Here is a 24,000-nt window from a genome sequence, read left to right as displayed (position 1 = left end):
ACTAATCCAATCCGTACCAACGTTTTATGACCACGAAATGGGAAAATGCTTTTCTGCTGCCAGAAATCATTGGTACTGAGAAATAAAAATTTTACGACCTTGCAATGGAAATTACTTTCAAACTTTTGATGAAAAAGCCAACCACCCAACGACTTTCTTCTTTTGCGAATAAATACGAGAGCGAAAAAAAAACAAACAATGGAAAATAGAACAGCACGAAAACACAACGAATGTGGGACTCATCAAAAACTTACCTCTTAATGCCTTCATGTGCGCGACGGCCATCCGCAGGATCGTCAGCTTGTCCGGTTTCCGCGCCAGGGCACTGCAGGTCGGCACCATGTCCGACAGCTCCGTGATGTAGGCAGTCATTTTGTTTCGCCTCCGCCGCTCGATCTCGCAATGGTTTTCCCTACTGCAAAAGGTGATAATAAAATAGATGGCCGTGTTACCGAGGATTGCTTTAAGCTGGGGCGTGTGCATTCTTTCGGGTTTTGGGGGAAACGATAGGAAAGGTATTTAATGCTGAAGGAGTGAGTTACTGGGTTTGGGCAGGGAAGAAGGGAAATTATTGCATTGGGTCGAAGAGAGCGTTTCAATGAGCTAATTGTAGTGCAATAATGTATGTCTATCATCACAACAATCTGTAAAAAAAAACAAATGACATGCTAATGATACAACGCCTTGAGGAAAAATACGAGGTCGCTTAATTCCAGTAGTTTTAACGTGAAGCTCAGAGCTCAGAGCCCAATTTGTTTGGTATGTGAAAATACATAAGAAATATGCTCGAAAGGGTCGATTGTCTTAACCTGTGCCCCAGGGTGATGAAAGTGCAGTAGCGTTTAAGATAATCTTAATCAGATTACGAACTGCAGATATCCCTTCGGTTGGAAGTAAACGATTTGTTTGAAAGTTTCCCGATCTCCGAACACCCAGAAAGTAAGAAACGGTGGTAAGCATCGACTGCGTTTCTTTTAAACGAATCAGACGAAAGAACGGCATAATACAGAGCAAAACTGTAACCCACAAAATTGCAAGTAAAACATTTCCCAATCCCAAAAAAAAAACCCCCCGAAATCCAGAATAAAATGGGCGCGGCAGTATCATCGTTCTTGCTCATAAAATGCTGAATTATTATAAAGTAATAGCTACACCAAGAAACGGATCCGAACGAACCACCCTCAAAAAACGCTTTAACAGTGGGCAAAAGGTTAAAATTTTTACGCTTTTAGCTGGGAATTGAAGGTTGGCCCGATGGGAAACCGAACTATTTTGCTGGTCGAAAAGAAACGAACGCAATCAGACAACCCTCGTTCGCTCGAAAAGGATTCGAAAATCCTGCAGCTGTCTTTCGGCTGGAAGCACCGGTGATGATGCGATGATGAAAATGGTACCGGGTTTTAGGTATGGCGAACCGACCGAAGACGGTGAATTGTACGTAAAAAGGGGGGAGCAGGCGCGCGCGCACATGGAAAGCGCGCCGTGTGCAGCAACAAAAACGGCGAAAAGGATGCGAAGAAAATCGATATCAAAAAGACCGCAATGTATCGTAATAATCGTAACAATTATTATTATTGTTATTTTACTTTATCTTTCTTTATGGGTTACGCGATACGCTGGAGTTATTGAAAATGAGCGAAAAATATGTCCGATGCAGTGCCTGGGCAAGGGAGAACCAAATACTTGGCAAGGGATTTGGTTGATACTTGGCGGGAGGAAGTCAATGTCTCCGGAATGGTTTCGCAAATGGGTTCAAATCGGATCTGAACATTTGAAGCAGTGAAATCATTAGAACAATTTGCAATATGTTTGTGTAGTCGTTGTCAGTTTTTTAAGTTTTTCTTAAATTTTCTTAAAAAATGGAAACGCATTTCTTCCTTTACAGCTGAAGTTCCAGTAGTACAACGAGCTAGGCTTTCTCTTCCTCTGTTTTGCACCATATATGATTTTATTGACTCGCATATGGTAATGGTTATGTGTACGTAATGGTTTATGCTACACCGTCGCATCCACCGCGTGTTCTCGAACATCTCTTTCACCACCGGAACGAGGACAAGAGAGCACTTGTTATTGATATTTGCCCAACCAAAACACCACCACCCAAAAACAACCCTCTCGGCTTGCGGTGTTGTGTGCATTACGCGAAAATGGCATTTTATTTGCAACCATTAGTCTAATGGGGTCTCGGGCCTGGGTCTATTTTTTCCCCCCGATGGTCTTGCATCTTTGGTAAATTGTGTACGGGCGCTTCAGCAGAAAATTTGTTTCTTTATCGATTCGCGGTTAGTATTTAATATGCATTATATTGCTGAAAAATGTTCGTGTACCACGCGGGTTAGAGAAACTTGAGCTTGTGTGTAGTGCACGCCGTTAGCACGCCCTAGCATACTTGCAAATGTCCAATGGGCCATCACCGTGTGGAGGAGCTCTAGAAGCCTTCATTTCCCATATGTGTGTTGATATGAAATCCCGGGGTTACAAAGTCCGACCGGCACCGGTTGGAGTAGCATCATCGTGAACGGTTCCTTCGTAGCAAATAACCTCGCCTGCCTGCCTCGCGTGGAGATTTCGATTGGCCCAGCGCATGCAACAGAATTTTTGATGGTTGTTTTAACTTAAGTGTGCTAATTGATTTTCATTAGGAAAATAGGGAATCGAAGGCCCGGTCGCGGACCCGGGCATCGCACGATCAGACCCGCTAATAGAGAGGACTATGCGCCGATACGGTCTATTTGAGTGGTGATGAATTGATTTCGAAAGTTGGCGGACGCTTTGGATGAATTATTGACATGCGCTCGTCCGCGTACGTCCCCGTACGGTTTGATGCGAAAGGAAGCAGGGATTACATTAAGTTGCGCACATGCAAGGCTTTGTTTGAAGGATGTGTACAATTAAAGCACACGGATTGGTTCGGTGGTTGTAGTAAACGGTGACGGTAAATCCTTTTTTCTATTGAATTATTATGAAACCAGTTGGAAAGATCTCGATAATTTATTCGGACTTGCAAAACGATAGTCAATTTATACTGGTAGAAAAATCTACTCAACATGGCGTAATCGCTACAGTATCGCATGCATTTGTTTTGATAGAATTCGTACCGATCTTTGCTAAACGATGCAATATTCCCAATACTTTACTCTCAACTTTGAGTAGTTTTGTTGCTTTCATTAACAAACACCTGCTAAGTTTCACATCATCAATTTTGGCACACTATGCTCATGACTCAATCATTTACTCTTTTTTTCTTACTCTGACTTTGATTACATTATAGTGAGGAGGCCGTTCAACTACTACTGTTTCCGCTATGCAGCTTTGAAACTGTCCGTAGGATTGCTGACGCCATTCATTGTTCTACAAACAGATGAAGGCAAGTAATAAAGCAAGGGTAAGTTGCAAAAAGAAAGCCATGAGTCACACCAACTGCAAAAACAAATCCGTCATCCGTTTCTTTGGTAAGTATTTTCTGTATACTATGTCTAATGTCTATGATTGCACAACAAATAGTAAGGTTATTTGTGTTGGAAAAGGTTGAGACTATAGCCTTCAATAAATAAATTACTGTCAAAACTCTTCGTCCAAGATCAATGCACACGTCAAAGTGACACGTAACAAACTAACACATATTATTAAACCAATAAAGCTACACTTAAAAATGCATTATTTATTATTTCATTTCATTGCACCTGCACCAAAACTGTGCTAATTTTATTCATTGAAACGTTGACACAATAAATCAATTTAGCAAATTTGCCAGACAGCCAAAGATATGTAAATGAACCCATTTGCTTAACGATTCAAGAGCCTAAAACTGAATACAATGCAATATAAATAACGGGACAATGCAATCGCAACATCGATGCATTTCACATTAAAGTGGGGGACTGTGGACCCTTACTGATCGTCTTGTGGAGTAATAAATTTTGTATGCAAATTTTCGATTTATGAAAACAAAACTGTGTGAATTTCATAACGATATTTAAATGCTTTTGTTGCTTTACATACAGTGAAATAATAATTTTATAAAATAAGTGAAATTTCAGAACAAAAAAATTGTGATCAAACTTCAACTTCCACCCGGAGAGCCTATTCTATTCACATTGATACACTCTGCCCCCATCGTAAATGTGGCCTTGCACTGATTAATCGTAAACTTAGTTCATTTACTTTTCATTCCAGATATGCCTTTTTTTTCCTACACCATCATTCTTTCCCATCCCAGGGCAACATATTCCACGTAATAATTCAGCATTGATAGTTACATCGTGTAACGGCCGCAAATACAGCGCTCTCAGACCAAGAAGGTCGTCCGCTAGTGCGCTCGCCTCGAATCTTCGGCGATCAACACAAGCCACAAGAGTCTACGGGCTGCTGGCACACACCGTCTGTTTTGTTGGTTTTTGCCAGCAGACGAGTACCGAGCAAATTACAGCTAACGCGCTCGCGTTCTTATCTTCCTGCAGTTATCATTTCTTAGCCTCGGTTCGATTCCATTTGCCGGGGACGCTACAGAGCAGCAAATCAGTGCAAGAAATTCGATGCAAATAAAAGAGAAGCACCAGCAATATATCCACTGCTACATCTTTCACTTTGGACGACGTTCGGATGCGATTCGGAGGCCCATTCGCTCTGGTCGCTTTCTTAAGCTCCCCCCCCCCCCCCCCCCTGAACGTGCGAACTCTATTGAATATTGCTACTCCCGTAGGCTGCGCATAATTGAACGACAGTGCAGCAGCAGCAGCAGACCAGCCAGTGATGGCGAAGATGGTTATCCACCAACAATGAACATAAACTTAAAGCTCTGCTCCGGAGATAGACTGCTGATCGACTCGGCTTCAGGCGGAGGTGTTCAAAGTTTGCTTAAGTGATGGGTCGGCTTGTTTCTCTTCACCGTAAGCCGGAGCCAACCAATGATGCTCGCTCTTTTATGGGAGACAAAAAGGTCGTAAAATAATAACAATTTCTTTTGGCGTACCGATTATGTGCCGTGGGCTGGAAGAGTGAACGTTTTGCCCGCGAGGTTTTGCAGTGGAAGCGGCAGGTGATTAAATTACTACGATAGTAATTGAGTGGCCAAAAGTGTAGTACAAAGCGGTGCTTACCGCTTAAACTAGGTATCGATCGGGAAACCGAGACATGCGAATTGATTGGTTGATCGTGGAATCGTAAAACTGTGCTTCGTTGAGAAGTACATTCATTTAAAAATGACTACAGCGAAGGAGTCGTTAAATAAAAATACAATCAGGTTAAATTATTTATCAAGATAAATATCAACATAAAATGAATTGAAAATACTAAAGGGCTTAAAGCGTTCCCTTAATGAACTAAATAATTTTTTGCTCTAGAATTCTAGTAGCTCCTTCTTAGTCACTATTCTGTGAATTAGAAAACCGTTTAAATCAATTAACTAAAAGCACAAGAAAAGCTACACAATTAACTCACAGCGAACCCATTAGTGCTGCTCTCTGTGTTCATCAAGAGCTGTATGGCAATTTTCCGCTCCATCGGCGATTGCTTAACCGTCTCACATTATTAAGGATATGCAACAATTATACACCAAACCAGCTCACGAAACACATAAGCTCACACACAAGGATAACTGAAAGGATTTTAGTCCAGAGGAAGTCTTTCTCAAAGCCCCACCACGACAACGGGGTAAGTACCAGATCGGGCTCGGAACACAGACAGCTAAAATATATATTACTCTTTGTGTGGTGGTGGTGGTGGTCCTATGCGTCCGCCTTCCCTCACCTTCCACAGCAAACCATACGCAAAACCCCATCATCATCATTGGTAGAGTTGAATTGTTTCCACAAAATTTCGCTTTCACCACATACACTTTTCTACACACAAACACAGAAAACACAGTTTCAGACACCGACACTCTGATTTGGTTAGGAAGCGAGCAGGGTGGAGCAAAAGGAGCGAAGGGCACGGGAAAATGCGCGCGCGCGAACCGACCTGCCATTTAGATTTATGTCCGCATAATCTTTCGAGGCTAATATGTATGATTTGCATAAGGCAACATGAAATGTCCATTACTCAAAAACGCGGCGAAAAATACAATCGGGCCCCAAACATACAATACCCAACACCCTCTGTCGCCGCTGTATGCGAACCTGGAAAGGGTGGTGAAATTGGGGAGAGTTGGACTCGCACACACACACAGGCACTGACACATATGACGTGCAGGGGAGAGGGCGTAGAGGAAGTAGTTGTCCAGGATGCGGTCTGGTCTGGTCGGGTGGGTAGGTTAGAGAATGGTCAAACAAGAGCAAAAAGAGGCCTTCCCGCGCCACCTGTAGCTGTGGTTGGTGGTGTGTTGATGATTTGCTAAATTTTAAGGGATGGTGATTATGACCAGTTTGTGCTTCACACGCAAACGAGTGCGAACGAACGTGCCATCGAGGTTATCCCTGGCTCGGGTGCGTTCCCGAGTTGCTCCAATTGGCCGGTCTAAGCTCTTTCGCGAACTAACCAATAACCGCAACCCCAAATCTGCGTCCCATTGTGCACCGTGGTGTTGTGCTCTGGCCAGCAACAGGACGACTGCACTTGCACCGCAAAGGACTGCAAACCGAGCTGGAGCAAACCGAGGGCAACAAAGTGAACAAACATACTACATCCTTTTCCTGTTACTTCAGCTTTCTTTGCTTGCCCTAAGTAGCTCCACTGTGCAGATTTTCCATTAGCATAAACCATATACACTTTATATGCGTGCTGGACCTACTACCTGTAAAGGTTGTTGAGGGAATCGGGAAGGAAAAAGCTATGCCGCGCGTATGTGTGTGCGTGTGTGCCAAAGTAATGCTCACTTCATTCACATTTGATGACCCTAACTAGCGGGCGAGGTGACGACCCTCGCCAACACCATACACAGCTGCAGCACGGCACCAGCTTTAATCGGAAGCTTCCGCGGACGCCGGACCGGACGGAGAGACACCCGGGACGGCTAAGGTGCAGGTGTAGGGGGACAGGGAAAAGGGGGGGACAGGTGCGAGAAATAAACACTTTTGCATGCGATTTTTCCGTCACATGCACGGTTTGCCGCCCGCCATTGCAGCTGTTTGCATGTGTGCCCTTTGCGTTGGATGCAGTTTACACTGTTGTGTCGTGTTAGCAACAGAGTGGGAAAAGCGTTTCCACATGGTAGCCGTGCGTGGGGGAAGCAGTTGCATTTTTCTGCGGTATTACACACAACTCGCCGGGCCTGGCACACTACCGCCCCTCACGGTGCAAGAAGTATAACAACGGCAACAAAACAACCAATGCATAAGTGATTACCATAATCACTGGTATAACTTTCCTGCTGCAGAACCGGTCATGATGGAAGCGCAAACTGACCACAGCACACACGTACGGAAAGAAGCACTGGAACTTGAGGAAGACTGATGTGAAGGAGCGAAACAGAGCATTTCCCTTTGGTCACCTCTCGGCTCGACACAATAGACGTGGTGTCCGGGGACGGGCATTTGTAATTGATTTGCCTACGGAAAACACGATGCAATGCCCCAATCGGTCACATACCTTGTTGCGCACCGAACCGCCCTATACCACAGGACACGTTCGCTCGGGTTCTACATCAAACCATAGAGTAGTGGCGGGTCGGTCAAAATGGATCAACACCAATCAGTTGCTGTACAACCAGTAACACGAACTGGCAAAGGATTACTTGTTATATCTCTCTCTCGCCTTCCGAACGATGGCGTGTAAATTCTACCATCGCAAAAAGGAAAAAAAGGAAAATACACATAGCTCCATCATGCTTGCCAGAACACTACCGAAGCACCCGGTAGAAGCAATAAATTAATGATACACTCACTCTTGGCCGGTTGTCGTATTGAACGCGCGTCCTCACCTCACACATTTTCACAACAAAACCCTCGGAGGATTGATTGTATCAAAAAGGGGAAAATCCTTTTTGCGGTGGCCGGTGGCCGGGGGTGGTTTTGCACCCAGCCATCTCCACACGCTCACATAAATCTCGCTGACTCCCTAATAAGTTGCTCCGCGAAATTGGAACGTTTTTACCCATCAAGACATCGGCCTCCCAGCATCGTCTGGTTATGCTTCCGCCGTGTGTATGAGTGCGGCGTGTCCTCTGGTCTGGTGTGCGACTGCAGGAGCACAGCACAGTAATGCATACTAATTTCTTCATTTCTCTCGGCTTACAATTAATCCGCACGACAAACTTTTGGTGAGCGCGACTGAAGTGATATGTGTGAGCAAAAGGGCCGTTGGAGATAAAAGCGGTCCATGCAGGCAGGATATTAAAATCTACTATGTGGGACAGCCCCCTAAAACTCGTGCTCCAGCGAAAAGAGACGACAAGACAAGCGCAGTACAACATTGGAGTTCGTTAAGTAACAAATATAATTTAACCAGCAAAGTTTTCTTACAGATAGCGATCCTTTTGAGTATTGGGAACGGCATCCTGACATTTGATAATGGTTCCTTTAAATAGTGATACGTGCAACGACGGGTCGTCGAGATGTCTCGTGTGGATGTGATAATTGATTCTTTATAGCATTCATTAATCCGGCAGAACATTGTACACGAATCGAGCCTACCAACGCTGAGATGGAAGCAAAACGGTAGCAAGACGGTACCATCACATCATGTCTTGTCACATTAACAACATTAACCGCGTGGTCCCTTAAAACACACGTCGACTAAATGATTCCATTTAATAAACATGCGTAGTGTGCCGGCGTATCCAGTTTTATTTCATCCTAAGATATGTTTGGCCTTATTTTCCTCGTCCCCGAAAAATTGCTCCCACTGCTCCCAATGCTAATGGAACGGACACGAATCCTGGCCGTTCGCGTTTGGCGATTTGGGGGAAGATTAATAATTTTGTGATGCGTTGATAGTCAACTCAACACGTTTCACGACGGTATATTTGAGCTCTGGGAGTCTCCTGATGAATCAACGTCATTTGCTAACGCAAAGCATTGTGAAGTGGGAAGAATGTCGTTCGCATTAAAGTGGCAATTAAATTATTTTTACCAAATCTCCAAAAGTCTTCGTTTCCACTTCATAGTACCTGCCCCTGATTCGCAAGGATCGTTTACCAATGATACTTGTTAAGCTGGTTAAGAAGAGAGGTTAAACAAAACGTTTTTAAGAAAATGAGAAGAATTTGATAGGGACAATGATGCTCACACTCCATTACCGGTAGGTTCACGTACGAGCGTTAGGTGTTCTGTTGGGAACCATTTGCAGTTGTTTTGCACAGATACAAGGTAGCCAAAAAGGTATTCTTCAATTAATATCCGGTGAATCCTTTTAGAAGTAAATTCTGGAAGTCTTAGGCTCCACTCGTGGACTGCGTCTTTGATGCTAATTGAACAGTTCTTGTTACCTGAAGCAGCTTCAATTTGGGACTCTTACGGCACGTCACCTGACTATTTCGTGATTCTCGATGCAGTTTGCGCGTGTACCCATCAATGTACAAAATGACGCAACTTGACAGAAAAAGGCAATTTACTTCATTTCCATTTTCCGTGTCAGAATTGAGCGCACGTCCGAATTTAGAGGCCTACCCACCGGCCACATCCCGCACGAACGTGGAGTTTAGGCTGAAGAGGATTTTTTATTTTGACACCTCATTTCCTGGGCCACGGTTATCACATGCACATCGTTCATTCGTTCACGAACCAGAGCATATTCGCTCGTTAGCACACGTCGGCAAGGTTAATTGTGAAACATATGCATCCCATGCTCTTGACCGACAGGTCATACCCAATTTGCAAACGATGCCCTGCTTCGGACAGCTGAATTATGTTTAACACTGGTAAAAGAGCATTTTGATGTAACAATTTACACTTGCTGTGTAGAAGGCATATGACATAGGTAAAAGAATTGGGAGATTCGGTTCTGTGGTAAACCGTCCATTGTTCACTCCCCGTTTTTAAATCGATCTGCAGAGACCGTGGGATTGGTATCAAATGACCTGTACCTTTCATCGTCGAGCTATCAAAGTCGTGAGCAAACGAAGGGATGACCGAAGCTGGCATGCCTCTCGAACTACAACATTAATTAGTTGCTTATTACCGCCCCTGACGAACGTGCGCACACAGGTTCCCGCAAGGACTACAGTCCGGCGCGAAACTGGTAGGAGGTTGACTGCAGTACTGCACGTTATTATTGTTAGACTGTTGAGCCGGTGATTGAACAACGACTCGAGTGCCTATAAACCGTGAGCATAACCGCTTTGAAGTTAATACCTTCGCAGCGAGCGAAAAGTGGAGACTCATTTTTCCGCATTTCCTTACCCGCGGGAAGGTTTGGTGCTAGGCGTTCTTTTGCTGCCTTTGTTTGGATGGTCTCATAAAATCCAGTGAAACTGATGATTATTGCCATTACTGAGCGATACACTGTATAGGGCTTTTAAAAAATAATGAGTTTTTAATATTAAATACGCACATGCCGCACAGGAGATGGTTCGCTGGATAAAATGTACGTGTGTGTGTGTGCTGCCATGAGGCGCCACAATCTTGTTCCTTGGACAATCTTTTAGATGAGTTGTTTGGTGGAAAACTATTCCATCGTAGAGGAATGGGCATGAACAGTACACTCTATGCCACATTTTCCTACCAAAGCCCCATCTATTGCCGGTTGTTTTCGATCAGATTTTTCGAAGGAACCGAGATGGATCGAGCCGGACGGGAGAAAACTCGAACGCAAAACGCACCCCGATGGGAAAAGCCAGTCCGAAGTAATCAAAGAGTAATTAAAAGCAAAGTCTGAAGGAAGCATAAACTTTAATTAGAATGGTTTTTGCGCGTTGACGGATGGGCGGCTGGTGATGATGGGCTGGTGGTGAGGCACACTCCCCGCACCGGGGGTGATCACCTTCCCAAGCGGTTGATGACTGTTTCGTCCTCGGTTGTAGGATCCACTCCACCACCGCTGGGTGGGTAAGGAAGAGATGTTGACGTCCCAGGCGTACAAGAAACGGTAACACTACCACCCTAAGTGGTCGACCAGCAGGAGCATATCATGATGATGATAAAACGCTACCCCGGTGTACACATGTATATATGGGCCGGCAAATGTGGTTTATACTACGAGCATGAGAGTTTTCCAGAAGGTGGTAAGACCGGCGCTGCTAATGTTGCTGTCGCTGCTGGTGCTGCTAAAAACCAGTGTGCTCGTTAGCAGTGAGCACATTAGCCAGTGTTTTATTGTTGCAACACCCTTTTTCCGGTCACGCCGGCACACGACAACCGCCGGACCATCAAATATGCTCCCTGGCCGGTTGTAATGCATTGATAAGCACTAGCGACAAGACGCGGGATTATGAGTCGTTTGCGAGCGGTAATAAAGGACCATATTGTGGGAAGCCTACCGAAACTAAAGGAGTATAAAGTATATTACTGCACAAGGTCCCAGCTGGGGCGGGTGACAATATCCGTGTAAGCCACATCGACTTAAGAGATAAGGAAAGCTGGTACAATCGCTTGAAATAAAAAACTTTGTGCCTTGCAACTTCAATCAAGTTCAGCAAAGCAAGTTAAACAAACAATGTATGTACGGTCGTTCTAATATCCGTAAGGGAACAGACATATTATTCATCAAAGAACGAACGAATAGGTCCGCAAAGTTCAATGCATGTTTATTCCATGTTTGCAACACCGTCACCACACCGGTTGATTCTCGGAGCCCATACCCGACCCTGACAATTGCGCATTGATGTGGTTGCATTTTTATCAGTTAATTTTACACCTTCCTTCACACAGTTGCAGTGAATCTTCTTCTCTTTTTAGGAGTTGCACCCAAGGCCTTTTCGTACATACCATTCTTCCCAGCGACGCGTTCTTGGTGTTTCGAGACTGGAAGTGTTACCAGCAATGCAACCTCACAGGGGGAAGGGCTCACGCGTCTGCAAACACCCAGAGCACAATGTTCCGGTGAATGAACCACTTTGCTTGACCTAACGATCCAAACCTAGCCAGCAAAGCCTCAGGGGTTCGCTGGTTCAGTGGAATGGTCGCTTGGGGGCGTATATTTGTGTGAGAAATTTTGTGCGCGTGTCTTGCCTTTTTGCGAGGCTCCAATGGTAGTTTGTTGCAGCTAGGAAAACGAGAAAAGACCAGCAACGTTTCACCAGTTTGCAGGGACCTGCCCGCGTACAATGCTGCCAGAGGCTGCTGCAAATTTATTCCGCCTAGCTATGGCATGCATAAATTGTAACACATTCGCACACTTGGTCACAACAGACGGCAGAGCTTCTTCTCCCTGTGTCTGCGGTCGCAGTATTGTTGTTGCGCAAACGAGACGCGAAAAAATCTCGTACAAATCTTTAACCCAGCTACAGGTCTCTCGTACGGAACGAGTCCGATCGCATATTATCGGCGACCTTTAGGACACCACCCTAACATATGCTCATCCCGTTGTACACGGCGGAACAGCTTTCCAAGCCATGCACGGTGTTAACGCTCGGTACTTTCGGTACGTACATCACTGACAGCATGTTTACAATGTCCGACTCTGTGTCCCTTGCTGGTAGCGGTTTACCTGAATGATACTGCTGCGTACAGGGACGCGCGCGACCACTTGGCTGTTGCTCCGTTCGCATAAACAGAAAATTCGTCTTTCGCTGCAGATTGAACCGATTTCTCGGGAATACCGGGAACCGTTCCAGGTTCGTACCGATTGGAAGAGACTTTGCAAGTAAGGCGCTTATTCGCCAAGTGTCTGTGGATTTGGCGGAAACCGCGGAAGCAAACCGTTCGCGTATACAAGATTGAAAAGTGATACTCTAATTGACAATCCAGAAATATCTTTGTAATTGGGACGATTCCTGTACGGTGAAATCTTTTACGCTGCCTCGTTTGCAAGTGCCAATGAGACGGCAACGGAAGAAAATTACTTTCCAGGACCGGTGTGTGAGCTACTGCACTGGGATGCAGTAGCAAAAAGCTGTTCTTTACAGCAGTTGAACGATGTACGGCAATGTGCCGGTTAATTACGTCCCAACCGATCATGCAACGGAGACGTAGCAAATCGTCTTTCAAGAAACAACATTGTCTTTCCATGCTTCTCTTTGAGGACACGTGTTGAACTCTGTAGATGTATAATCTGTAGTTGAATTATCCTGAGCGCTTGTGCTAAGTGAAGGAGTGTCCAATGACAGAAAGCCAACTCCTTCTAGCAGTTTTAAAGTAAAAAGTTCTTTGTTGCTCTTTGTTGGGAAAATACACAAATCTTGTTGATGAACATAAAATTCAATCACAATCAGTTACATGAAAGTAAAATTACTTTCCATTTTGTTGGCCACTCGCACAAGCAGAAAGCAACCCGCACGATTTTGAAATCGCCAATCATTTAATTAATAACGATTCGATTAATCTTCAACACACCCCCAATGCAGGCAGCGGGTTTTAAAATCGCACCGTGACGCAGACACTGGAGGATAATTTTTCAAAGCACCGAGTGCCCAGGGGTGTCTCACAGTGATTAAGCGCATTTTCCTTCGTTAAGGCGTTGCGAGTGTGGGAGAAATGTAGATCACACCGTTTTGTTGATCGATGAGAAAGCCCAGCTTCCTGTCCACATGACGCATGGACAGGAGTTAAGCTGGCCGGTTTTCACGGCACCCAGGTCCGCCAACAATCGTACGGCGGTACGCTGATGATGGTGAAAAGAAAAGTGTTTCTTAAGCCTGGTTTTTTTTGACGACCCGAACGAACCTCGTGAATATACATTTAAATGGATCCATCCCCCTTGAAAGATGATCGCCAAGGATTGATCGTTTTTACTGCGTGCTGTGTTGAAACTTTGAGCTCTCAAATATGTAGACACAGTCGACGATCGCATGCCTCCTTAAGATGCATCTCCACATGCTAGTCAAAGAGAAATTAAGTTTAATGTTGTAGCAATTTTTAAAGAGTAACTCAGGCCTGCTTGTTGACTTCATGTTCCAAAAGATAAAATAATTCTTAAGTAGAAGCTGTCGAATTGTAAGCGCGCTACTGGATAATAAAAGAATTCCTAGCTGCAGATCCACTTTTACCAAGAGCGAGTATGACCATACTTGACGCAAAGTCCTCTTGCCAAAAGGAGCATTGTATGGATACATTCCCACGATATAGTTACTTGTCTCTTCAAGGTCTTGCTGAGACTTATGGGAAACAATTTAAAAATGGGGAATAATAATTGTCCAATCGTAACAGAACAGAGTATTTGTATCCCCTATTTTCGCCATATTCTGCCAACGTCATTGACGCCAATTACACAAATCCAATTAAACGGTATTCATCTGAACTCTCAAGCAAAGAAAGAACCGGTCCAAATAATAAAAGTTCATCAAATCTCTACAATAGCTTTTGAATTTCCTTCAAGAACGTCATACATACGTCGGTGTGTCTCCAGAGTACAGAAATCTCCCTCAAAATTCGTACAGCCGACGTGGGGCCTGTTTTAACTGCAAGCATAATGTAAATGTGTCCAAGAGCTGTTTGCTTGTATTTGCTTGTGGGTGCATCATAAAAACATGAACGCTTCCCGATACATTCAGTTTGCCGTTTCATGTACTCGGCACATCATATCTGGACCCGATCAAGCAAGCGTTGGTTGCGTCCCTTTGACCGGTGTTACCTTTGCGGTTCGGTTCGTTTTTTTATCTGTTCATTTGCCAGTTGTTTAGCTGACCACGGCTTCGAACTGGACGCGCGCGCGCGCACATACCACAAGGAATGGTCTCCAGATCGTTGATGTTTGGTTGGCCCACCGTTCCGGTGGGAAATCGAAAAGATACAAGATGAAGCCGAGAAAGCAAAACAAAATCCCTGCCTCGGTTGTCCGCTGGCCACTGCCGTCCCGTGCATCATCGAGAGTCGGGCTGTGCTGTGGATGGCTTACGCGCCCTGGGAGTTATCTTATTCTCTACTTAAACTTTAGTCACGACTGAGCTGTAACTGACCACAATTTCTGAGCCACTCCGACGACCGTGGAGACTCTGTCGTATTCACGTTGCTTATGGAGGTCCCATAACAATTGCACCCAAATGATGATATCCCTAAAGCGCTTGGGGAATCGAGCGGGTCAGAGTAAGCCGGAATGGTGGCCAGGACTGGAGCCCGACAAGAGTGCGAACTAAACTGGTTCAGTTGTGGGCCACTTTAGCTGCCGCAGCATGTACAGCCGTCTGGAAAAGGGTGTACCACTCGCTTGGATCCCCGAGGATGGAACGTTATGGACTAGGGGATGGAATGTTTTTTCTCGAGCGAGAGATAAGCTTGTCGAACGAAAGCGAAGTAATAATAACACAAAAATAAGAAAAAAAAACCTTCACCATAGAACGGTGTGGATGCGGTGATTCATTCCATGGGAAAAATGGTCCGAAATGGAGTAATCTGCGTATTTCGTGCGTTCCATCAGCGAATGCGACGGTCTGGTGTGGAGCAACCCAATCATACTGTCTCATCCGATGAGTTAGGTTTCGTTTTATTACTTTAGTTATTAATATTTCTACTTTCGAGAGCGTTTCCAGCAAAAGAAAAGCAAATGCTGAACTAGCAATTGCACAGACACCCAACGAAAGCGTATCGAACCAACTTTACACAAATATTCTTTATGCATCCAAGAGAAGATTTGTGGGATATAGCATTTCAAAAAATCGTTTCATTTTTCGTACCGCTTTGATTTACAAGCCATTTTTATGTGGAGCAGTTTGGAAATATGTTTCGCGAAAAAGAATGAACCCTGCCGGTTGGTTCCACATTGGACATTGATTTTTTATTTTTTGGTTGTTGTTGCTATTGCACGGTTGGAGCTGTGTCTCGCGTAACCATCTTTACAGTTTTATTATTATCGTTTTTTTGCCCCCTTTCTTTCTTTTGCTACAAAAAGCATTGTTCAGTTGGTATTCCGATTACCTTCTAGAGTACCTTGGTTAGAGCGTTTTTTTTTGTCATTCTTTTATTCGTTTGTTCCCTTACAGCAGAGGAGGAACATTGCGAGGAAACACTGCAAGCAGTACACCACCACCGCACGTTCCTATTGTGCATCGTCGTGCCCGCAGTAGCAAGAGCTTGCTACTACACCCCCGAAATGCATCCGTCCCGGGGTCGGAGGAGACCGGCCGGCGGGGAATCCGAAATTTCAACTGCTGGCAGTGTGCAACAGGACGTGCAGACGGTGCGCGCTGTGGGAACGGCAGCAACAGAACGATATAAAACCAGTGAGTGCAATTTACTTTTAGAGTAACATAAATTTTCACCGACTAGCAAAAGTTTCCCATATTTTTTACCCGCGCTTCTTTCGCTTTCGCCCTTCGCGCCAGCGAATGGGATTTCTTGTCCACCGTGTGTTGGAAAATCGAAAGATTGCAACTTGCGCGCGAAAGGAAAAATGGTCAATGGACGAGGCATGTGCAAGCAGAAGCAGCAGCAGCAGCAGCAGCGACAGGCAGCACAGCAAACGCATAACCACGTCGTGTAATGGTGAAGGAGAGCTTGGGAACTGTGGCGAATGTTGCCATGTGAAATCGCTTTCATTCTTCTACTACCACCCTCGCCTCGTGCCCACCCTCGGACGCCCTTCGTGGGTTTGGTGGCGGAGCAAACGATTGCTGGCCAAGTCCTGGCTTGTTCGTCCTCAACGACGAGTCGTCCCATTGTCGACGCCGCGGTACGGGTCGAGTGCGGTATTTTTCCCATCGTTCACGTGGTGCTGTATGTGCCACGCGTTGGTGTGTGGGTAGGAAAGATTCTATTTCAAAATTTTGCTATTCTTATTTACCACTCTCCGTTGTAATCGTGGTCCGATTTCGGTATCCTATTGGTAAAGGGCGCGCTCACGGACAGGGAGAGAGAGAGAGAGCGCACGGGCAAAGCAGCGAACCAATTTGGTATAAACCTTTGGAAAATCTTTTTCGTACTTGCTTTCCAGCTGCAGTTCCCACAACTTCCAAAAGGTAATCATAAATCACCTGTGAGAAGTTGCCGTTATTATTATTACAGCGTCCGGAATTTTGGACCGCGAATCGTATGAGCTGTGCTGTGCTGAGAATAAATCGACTTGATGGGGCTAGGTAGGGGTGTGTGAGTGGTTGAAATGGTACATTTCGACTAGTTTCTGAACTGGAACAGATGCTAGACATGTGGAAATCAAAAACAGAAAGGAAAAAGGTAAGGACGCTTTAATCTTTTGTTAGGGAGCATTGGGCAAGAATACTGTTCATTTGAAGCACAAAAATGAAACTGAGTTTACAGTATTGTGCAGTCACATATTAAAATACATCATTGTATTCTCAGGTTTTATATTTTTAAATATCACATCAGACCATAAAGTAGAGGCACTCCTTTTTCATTCTCATGTCAATCTTCATTAGAATCAACTAAAGATGGTGTTAATGTTAAAAATTCATCGCCATCCAACCGAAACTCGGCGTTCGAGACCCCGTAATTCACACACACACATTCGCCACACAAGAAGAGATAGTGAATGAAAATTAACAAACGAAACGAACTCTCTGGCCGAAATCCTTCGACCAACAGGGCCGCAGTATTTAATCCCTCCGCAAAACGGTAGCCTTTTTTGGGCGTGCTGGCTTCATTTATCCGAATCCTCAACCGGCCGGTAGGAGGTCCCAACCGGACGTCAAAAGGGCGCCAAACAAACTTCAAATAAGATAGAGGGAATTGTCGGAAGGTTTGTCGGCCACCGCAACGAAAACAAGCCAAAAATCACACGCCTTTATCACGGGCACCGGGCACTGGCTTAGCTCTGAAGGATTAGAAGCAACAAACACAAAAAAAAAGGAAGGAGCACAACAAAATAACACACATAGCTTTCGGCACCGGGGCAAGTAGAAAGAAATGCAAAGAAAACACAAAGCTAAGCAAGCGTTCTCAAGCCAGGAGGAGAGCGCGATTTCATTTCCGATTGTCGGAGTTTTCTTCATTTAAAACCAAAAGGCCCCAAAGGTGAACAGACTTGTTTCAGGGTTTCCTTTCGTATATGAATTATTATAATTGGCACCCTGGAAAACAAAACAACAACACAGAGAGAGAGAGAGAGAGAGAGAGAGAAAAAAATTAAAGAAAACACAACAAAACTTTAACTTCCCATTTCGTTTCCCAGTATTATGATGATTAGTTTTATTCCCAGATATACTTAAGGCCAGATTTGTTTGGTAACTTGTTTTCTGACTGTTTTAGGTTAGGACTATGTTTGGTTCATTACGCTCCTTGCTATTAGGTTGTGTACAACCTTGAGTCTTTTTTTTTCTTCATTCGTTTATTCGTTGGAGCTCATTTTCTTCAAATGTTTCTTCATTTCATTCTGACTTTTAAATTTGCCTGCCCCTGGTTTCAACCGTCTGCTCTGACTGTCTCCGGCATGTCATGAAACTTTTTTTGTTAGTATCATTAGCGTATTTCGCTTCTTATCATCATCCAAAGGTTGTGCCGGGTGTAATGGCAGCACAGTGGCAGCGACTATTAGAATAGTCTGTTTCATTTTTGATATCATAATTAGCCGTTCCCTTCTATGTGCTGATATCCTTAGAATTGTTCATCAAAAACAATTTGCATTTGTACGCGTATTTCTTGCCATTAGGATAAATTGCAATTAAAAGTCTAACCGCAGATCACAGCAACGCGAATCATAAAGTAGTGCTAACAATGTACAAAGCGAACGTTGGCAGCAACGTGGAAATTTCAAACGAAGCACATCCATCCACCTTCAAACAGACAAAGGAATTGCGCCACACGGGAACTGTGCATACATATTTGCTGTCAGTATTTAGATACCTTTGTACGAGACAATTATCTATAATTTAGTCATTTTGAATGTCCCAGCAACGACCTTCCCGATTTGATTATCGGTTGCGGTTTTTCAGGTCTTCCGTCGGCTAGTTTCGTACAGACCGATTCCACAGTCAAATCAATTCGAAGCAAACAAACAAAAAATAGCTCTCCAGGCTAGAACAACCGCATCCGAAATTGTTAACAAACTAGCAAAAGACCACTAAAATTAGAGGCCCCCAATGCTAGGGGCCGGTAGTCACATTGAAATCGTTATGTGGTGTGTATTTATTAAAATAACAAAACATTCCCGGTGCTTGCTGGAAGTGAACTCGCATTTGAATCCCACCCGACAAAAAAAATGAGGTTCGTCGCTAGTTGCCACCCCAGCTTTTTCCCGACCCGACAGAAGACGACGATCGTCCAAGGCCCGTTGTCAATCTTTTCGCCCATTCGCCACTCGTATTGGTGTATCGTGGAATGGGAAATGGGATCGATTTTTTGTTGTTGCTGATGCCGCCACAGTCATCCCGGCCCCGAGGGACTGGGGGATCATATAATAATGGTTAGTTAGTGGTACCGCGCATTTGAGATGTTGAGGTTCGGCTTTGGGAAGGCAGCCCGACGGTGAGAGGTGTGCTGCTGCGCACCGGTCTTTTAAAAGGTTTCTAATCCCTGACAATTTGCTGTGATTATCGTTATTATTATGAGCTGTTATGCTTATTTTTGTGTGTTGTTTTTGTTTTCGCTTCACCGCGCCCTGGTGAACGCCACCGGTGTACCGCTCCGTACCGGGGGGTTGGTGGAAAATATTTGTCCGCGCCCTTTTGTATGGGTAGCCGATCCGCTGCGATCGCATTCGGTTGCTCATCCGGTTGGTTGGAGAACCAGGAGGAAGGTCTATTACGAACCGTAAAACCGGAGGTTTCCGTAACTAAGGACAAGGTAGCCGTTGTCGGCAGCGATCCACACGCGATTTGCGTGGTGTGTGCTTTTTTTTTTATTCACTCGATACCAATTTCGGGCCCAACTATACGCTCGGATGAAGATGGGGTTTGGAAATAAGGTAACAGCAGAGGACCAGAACCGAAAAAAAAAACACTCATGTATAATTGGGATTGATGTCTGAAAAATTGGATTCATGTCAAATCCGATGCTCTTTGTTTCGGTGCTATGAAACTGTAGCAGAAAGTTGCTATAAATATGCCGCGTTTGGTATAGCGCGATTAAGAAAGATTCTTCACAGGAATTCGTCAATTTGTCGATAGTGGAACTATTCGATCATCACTGAAGGAAGTGACAGAAAAAAACAGATGATATGGACAAGGAGACCAATCAAAAGAGGAGTACCAATTGACGGAGTATTAGGAGCGAAAATGATTGCCCGATTAAGAAACAGAATACTTTTGGTTGAAAATTAACTAGAGCAATATCGAAATAAATGTATCGCTTCTTATTCGAAAGGGTCACTCTAAGATAATAATCGCAACATTGTTTTAAACCTTCCGCAAGGAGTCTTGCATCTTAAAAAATAAACACACATTGACGAACGAAAATCACCCGCTCACAGACGCTTAAAATGGACCCCGGAGTCTATGTTTTGGCTGTCGAAATTTTGACGATTGAATTGACTTCTTCACCTCCCCGATCCTTATCTCCTGCACAGCGCCATTTTTTCCCAATTTCCTTTCCCATTTTGGATTCCCATTCTGGGCGAGCGTTTAGAGAGCCGAAGCCACTTTGCTACCTTCTCCGACCGATCAGTCAACCGGAATATCGTAGCATCGAGCTACGAGGGTAGGAGGAAAAACTATGGAATGGAAATTTGGACCCCTTAAATATAGGTGTGTTCTTCAAAAATCTGTCAATAATTTTCTGTTCGAAGTCGATTATTATCTTATTATATTTGCTACGTTCCCGCCGGTTGCCTTCATTGTTGTTTGTAGCGCAACGGACCGGCCGGTGGGCTGTGAAGCCATCCGGCGCGTTTGGGAGTACCGGGCAGTGTTGCTCTGATTTCTTTGACTTTGTTTCTTGAGAGTTTGGTGGGCTTCGATGTGTGTTGGAGCGGGTTTAATTTAGCAGGCGCGCGGTACGTTGTTTCCTTCCCTTCGGAGGGAAAGAGCATTCTTGTTAATTCTTTCCGAACTGTTCGAAAAAATAAAACACATCGACATCGTTTCCGGGGGCCACCAACTAGACGCCCGTTTGCATCCATGTAAACATGACGTTTTGATGAGTCGCTGCCGATGGGAACGGGGAGTTTAAACCGATCGACCTTCAAGCGCTGTATTCCTACAATTTTTCGTAAAGCGCCCGCTTTGATGAGTTCTGAAAATACTCTACCGAAACTGGCCACTATTTTGGAGTTTGCTTTACCCCCAGCCCTGGCCCTGTACCGCAAACCGAGCATTAAATTTCCAAATAACAGCAGACCAACAGCTCGCCAAGCGTCATACAATTTTGCTTTAGGCTTCCAAAACTTCGGAACGATATCAAACTGTCCATATCGCAGGCGAACCTGCATCGGCGTGTAGATCGAGCAGCATAATTCATGTGTGTAACACGTTCCTTACTGCTGCTGCTGTTTCGATAGCTAATTTACTGAATCAAGACTGACCTCCCCACCATCAGTTAATGCCCGGTGTGGTTAGCTGATTGATTGATTTGTTTTGCGGCCAGTTATCGAGCATTTGTGCGAACACGGCACGCCGGTTCACAAGACTATGCCAAGCAGCGCTTGAAAGAAGCTGTCTTGCACAGAGCTAAGGGATTGAAAAAAAAACCCGGGTGTCGTCGATTTTCTTTTCAATCGCAGTCTGATGACGCTCGAGCGAGTGATGCTTCTCGATCGATGTAACGCTCGGACAGATCGGCTAGCGAACATTAAAATTGAATGTTGTTCAATAACAGCCAGAAAATTGAGTTTGTTCCACATTACCGGCGCTCGGGCAGGAGTTTCGTTTAAAGCAGCGAGTGTCACAGGACGGTCTGCCTCGGGTACATCCTCTGTCCAGAGATAGGTTTGCGAGCGTAGCGCGTAGGAAATTCTTATTTCATGCTAATTATACACATACACACCTTCCCCTACAGCCCAACCGTTACGCCACTTCACTCCACCGTCCGTTACGTGGATCATGCCGTAATTACCGCTATCATTACAAGCATTGGACCCCGTGCGAAATCGGTTTCGCTGCGGGGGTAATTCGTATTCGAAAATGATCGAAAAAAGGTCTGCTCTGCCGGGTCTTGCTTACGGGAAGAAGTTCGTTTAACTTACTACGTTTTTTTCCTTCTCACACCACATTTTCATGCCTGTGGAATCGTTGGGGAATGGTTTGAGGGAGGTCTTCCAGGGTTGTAGACAGCAGTAAAAACAGTTCCCTTAGAAAAAAGGGGTTCTTTAAATTCGGTAGTACCAAAAGATGAAAAGATGAAAGCTGACAGAGGGCAGTGAACACATTCCGATGATTTCAGTTGACCAAAGACACACGATCTTTCTCTCCCGCAGGTAGAACCTACCTGCAAAAGGGTAAATTTTTTGCGGTTTATCACGGGAGTCAGCCAGCCAGGAACTGGATGAAAACGGGGAGTACTAAAACACGTTTCACGTCGCTTTTCTTACGATTATCACCGTGAAGCAAAGGCTTTACAAGACGCGCGCGCGCGCGCCAGAGTCTCGAAGAAAAGAACAGCAAAAAAGGTTCATCGAAAAAGGGTTTCCACCAAGGGGTTTTGCGACGGGGTCGTAACGGCTCAACAACCGAATCTCCTCCTTTGCATTGAAACACTGATACACACAGATTTCAACATTTCATTTCACATCCAGCGAGATTTAAAGTAGCAATTAGCGAATGAAGTGCCCTGAGGGAGTTCTTTGCTTTTGCTGCAAACGACTCCGGACATGGACAAGAACCATCTACCCATCGTTTCGCACCGTACGCGGTCAGGAAGCTGTGAGTTGAAGTGCGCCTGTGGCTACCTGTCTTTGGTATCACCAGGTCCCGAATGTCCTGGACATTGAGTCACGGTACTATAACTACTACTACGATGCGCTGAGTGCGTCAAAAACGCACCGCAATTGCAACTGGCCGAGAGAAAAATGATTGCAGCAGAGCGGAATAAGACAAACATTCGTGCTGGTCTCGATGTGCGGCCAACGCGGCAAGCGTGAGAGTACAACATGCTAATTAGCATTACCATTATCAAAGGCTTTTATAAACATATCATACCATTATCAATTAATTACGAAAACTGTTATCGACTGGCCGCTATCAGGCACTCGGCTGCGCATGGAAAGCAACGCACAAGAACCTCAGTACTTTATTTTAGCCTCGTTTTTTTTTTGTTCTTAAACTTGATATTTGTTCCGGGGTCGATTCGTGCAAATTTCTTTGATTCGATTCTCGTTGATTGTTTTTGTAGTTGTGGTGTCGGTGTTTTTTTTTTTTGCTTTTATTAACCAATCGCTCTCGATTGCATTATCATCGGCAATTATTTCCATCGAGACAACTGTTGTATCCTCTTTTTGGTAAAGGACCGTTATTGTATACCTACGGATGACTACAATTGCAATTGCGCCTCACGCATACGAAGGCAATCAGTGGTCTCCCATCGGTATATGGGCTCAAATTAAGGGATTCGCCATAATTGAATTTGTATAATTTACACAGCGTGATAAAAACGAATGCACTCCTGGGACTGGGCGGTGGGCAAAACAATTGGGCCTTCTTTTTACATATCGTTTTCTGAGCAGTTGTGTAAATTTGCCCCCATAAAGACTACGCCCCACATGATGATATTGCGCGTTGATTATGGGGAATGTTTTGCGACCCCGAAACATTGTAAAAAAATCGAGACGAAACTCTTTTGCTTTTTATTACTTTTCCGTAAAGGCAAGTAAATAAAAGACACCCACCACTCGGGAACCGGATGACATGAAATCGGTTACATTTCATGCTGGTAGACACTTCATCAAATTATAATCAAGAAGTTGATTTGTTTTTCGTACAAGCAGTCAACGCGCGAGTGATCAATCTGGGTCGTTTGTTTTATGGAGGGAAAAAAAGGAAAACTAAACAGATTTTGGAAATGTTTGAGTACTTTTTCCTCATAACAACCAATCAACTGGACCGATTTCGGGATTAATAATCAAACGGCTGTCATAATTAGACAGGAAATTTTGGTTCGTGTCGGATAAACAAAAGCACGGGTAAAACGTGTCTTCTTCGTATCGTTAATCCCC

The 24,000-nt window shown here is 44.6% G+C and overlaps 2 protein-coding genes across 5 annotated transcripts in view; one reads left to right on the top strand and one right to left on the bottom strand.

Moving 5' to 3' along the window:
* Positions 1-24,000, top strand: part of LOC126564110 (ribonuclease Z, mitochondrial) — a 346,473-nt gene that overhangs the window by 135,529 nt on the left and 186,944 nt on the right. The window lies entirely within an intron of this gene.
* The window catches only part of LOC126564085 (aryl hydrocarbon receptor nuclear translocator homolog), a 202,852-nt gene that overhangs the window by 59,075 nt on the left and 119,777 nt on the right, over positions 1-24,000 (bottom strand). For all 4 annotated transcript variants that reach the window (XM_050221014.1, XM_050221013.1, XM_050221011.1 and 1 more), the window contains one exon: positions 255-415. In XM_050221014.1, the coding sequence (XP_050076971.1) occupies positions 255-415 (161 nt within the window). The remainder of the gene's footprint in view (positions 1-254; positions 416-24,000) is intronic.

The sequence above is a fragment of the Anopheles maculipalpis genome, chromosome 3RL (assembly GCF_943734695.1).
Source record: "Anopheles maculipalpis chromosome 3RL, idAnoMacuDA_375_x, whole genome shotgun sequence".
Taxonomy (NCBI): Eukaryota; Metazoa; Arthropoda; class Insecta; order Diptera; family Culicidae; genus Anopheles; species Anopheles maculipalpis.
Note: the sequence above shows the minus strand (reverse complement) of the source record. Positions and strands in the feature narration are given on the sequence as shown.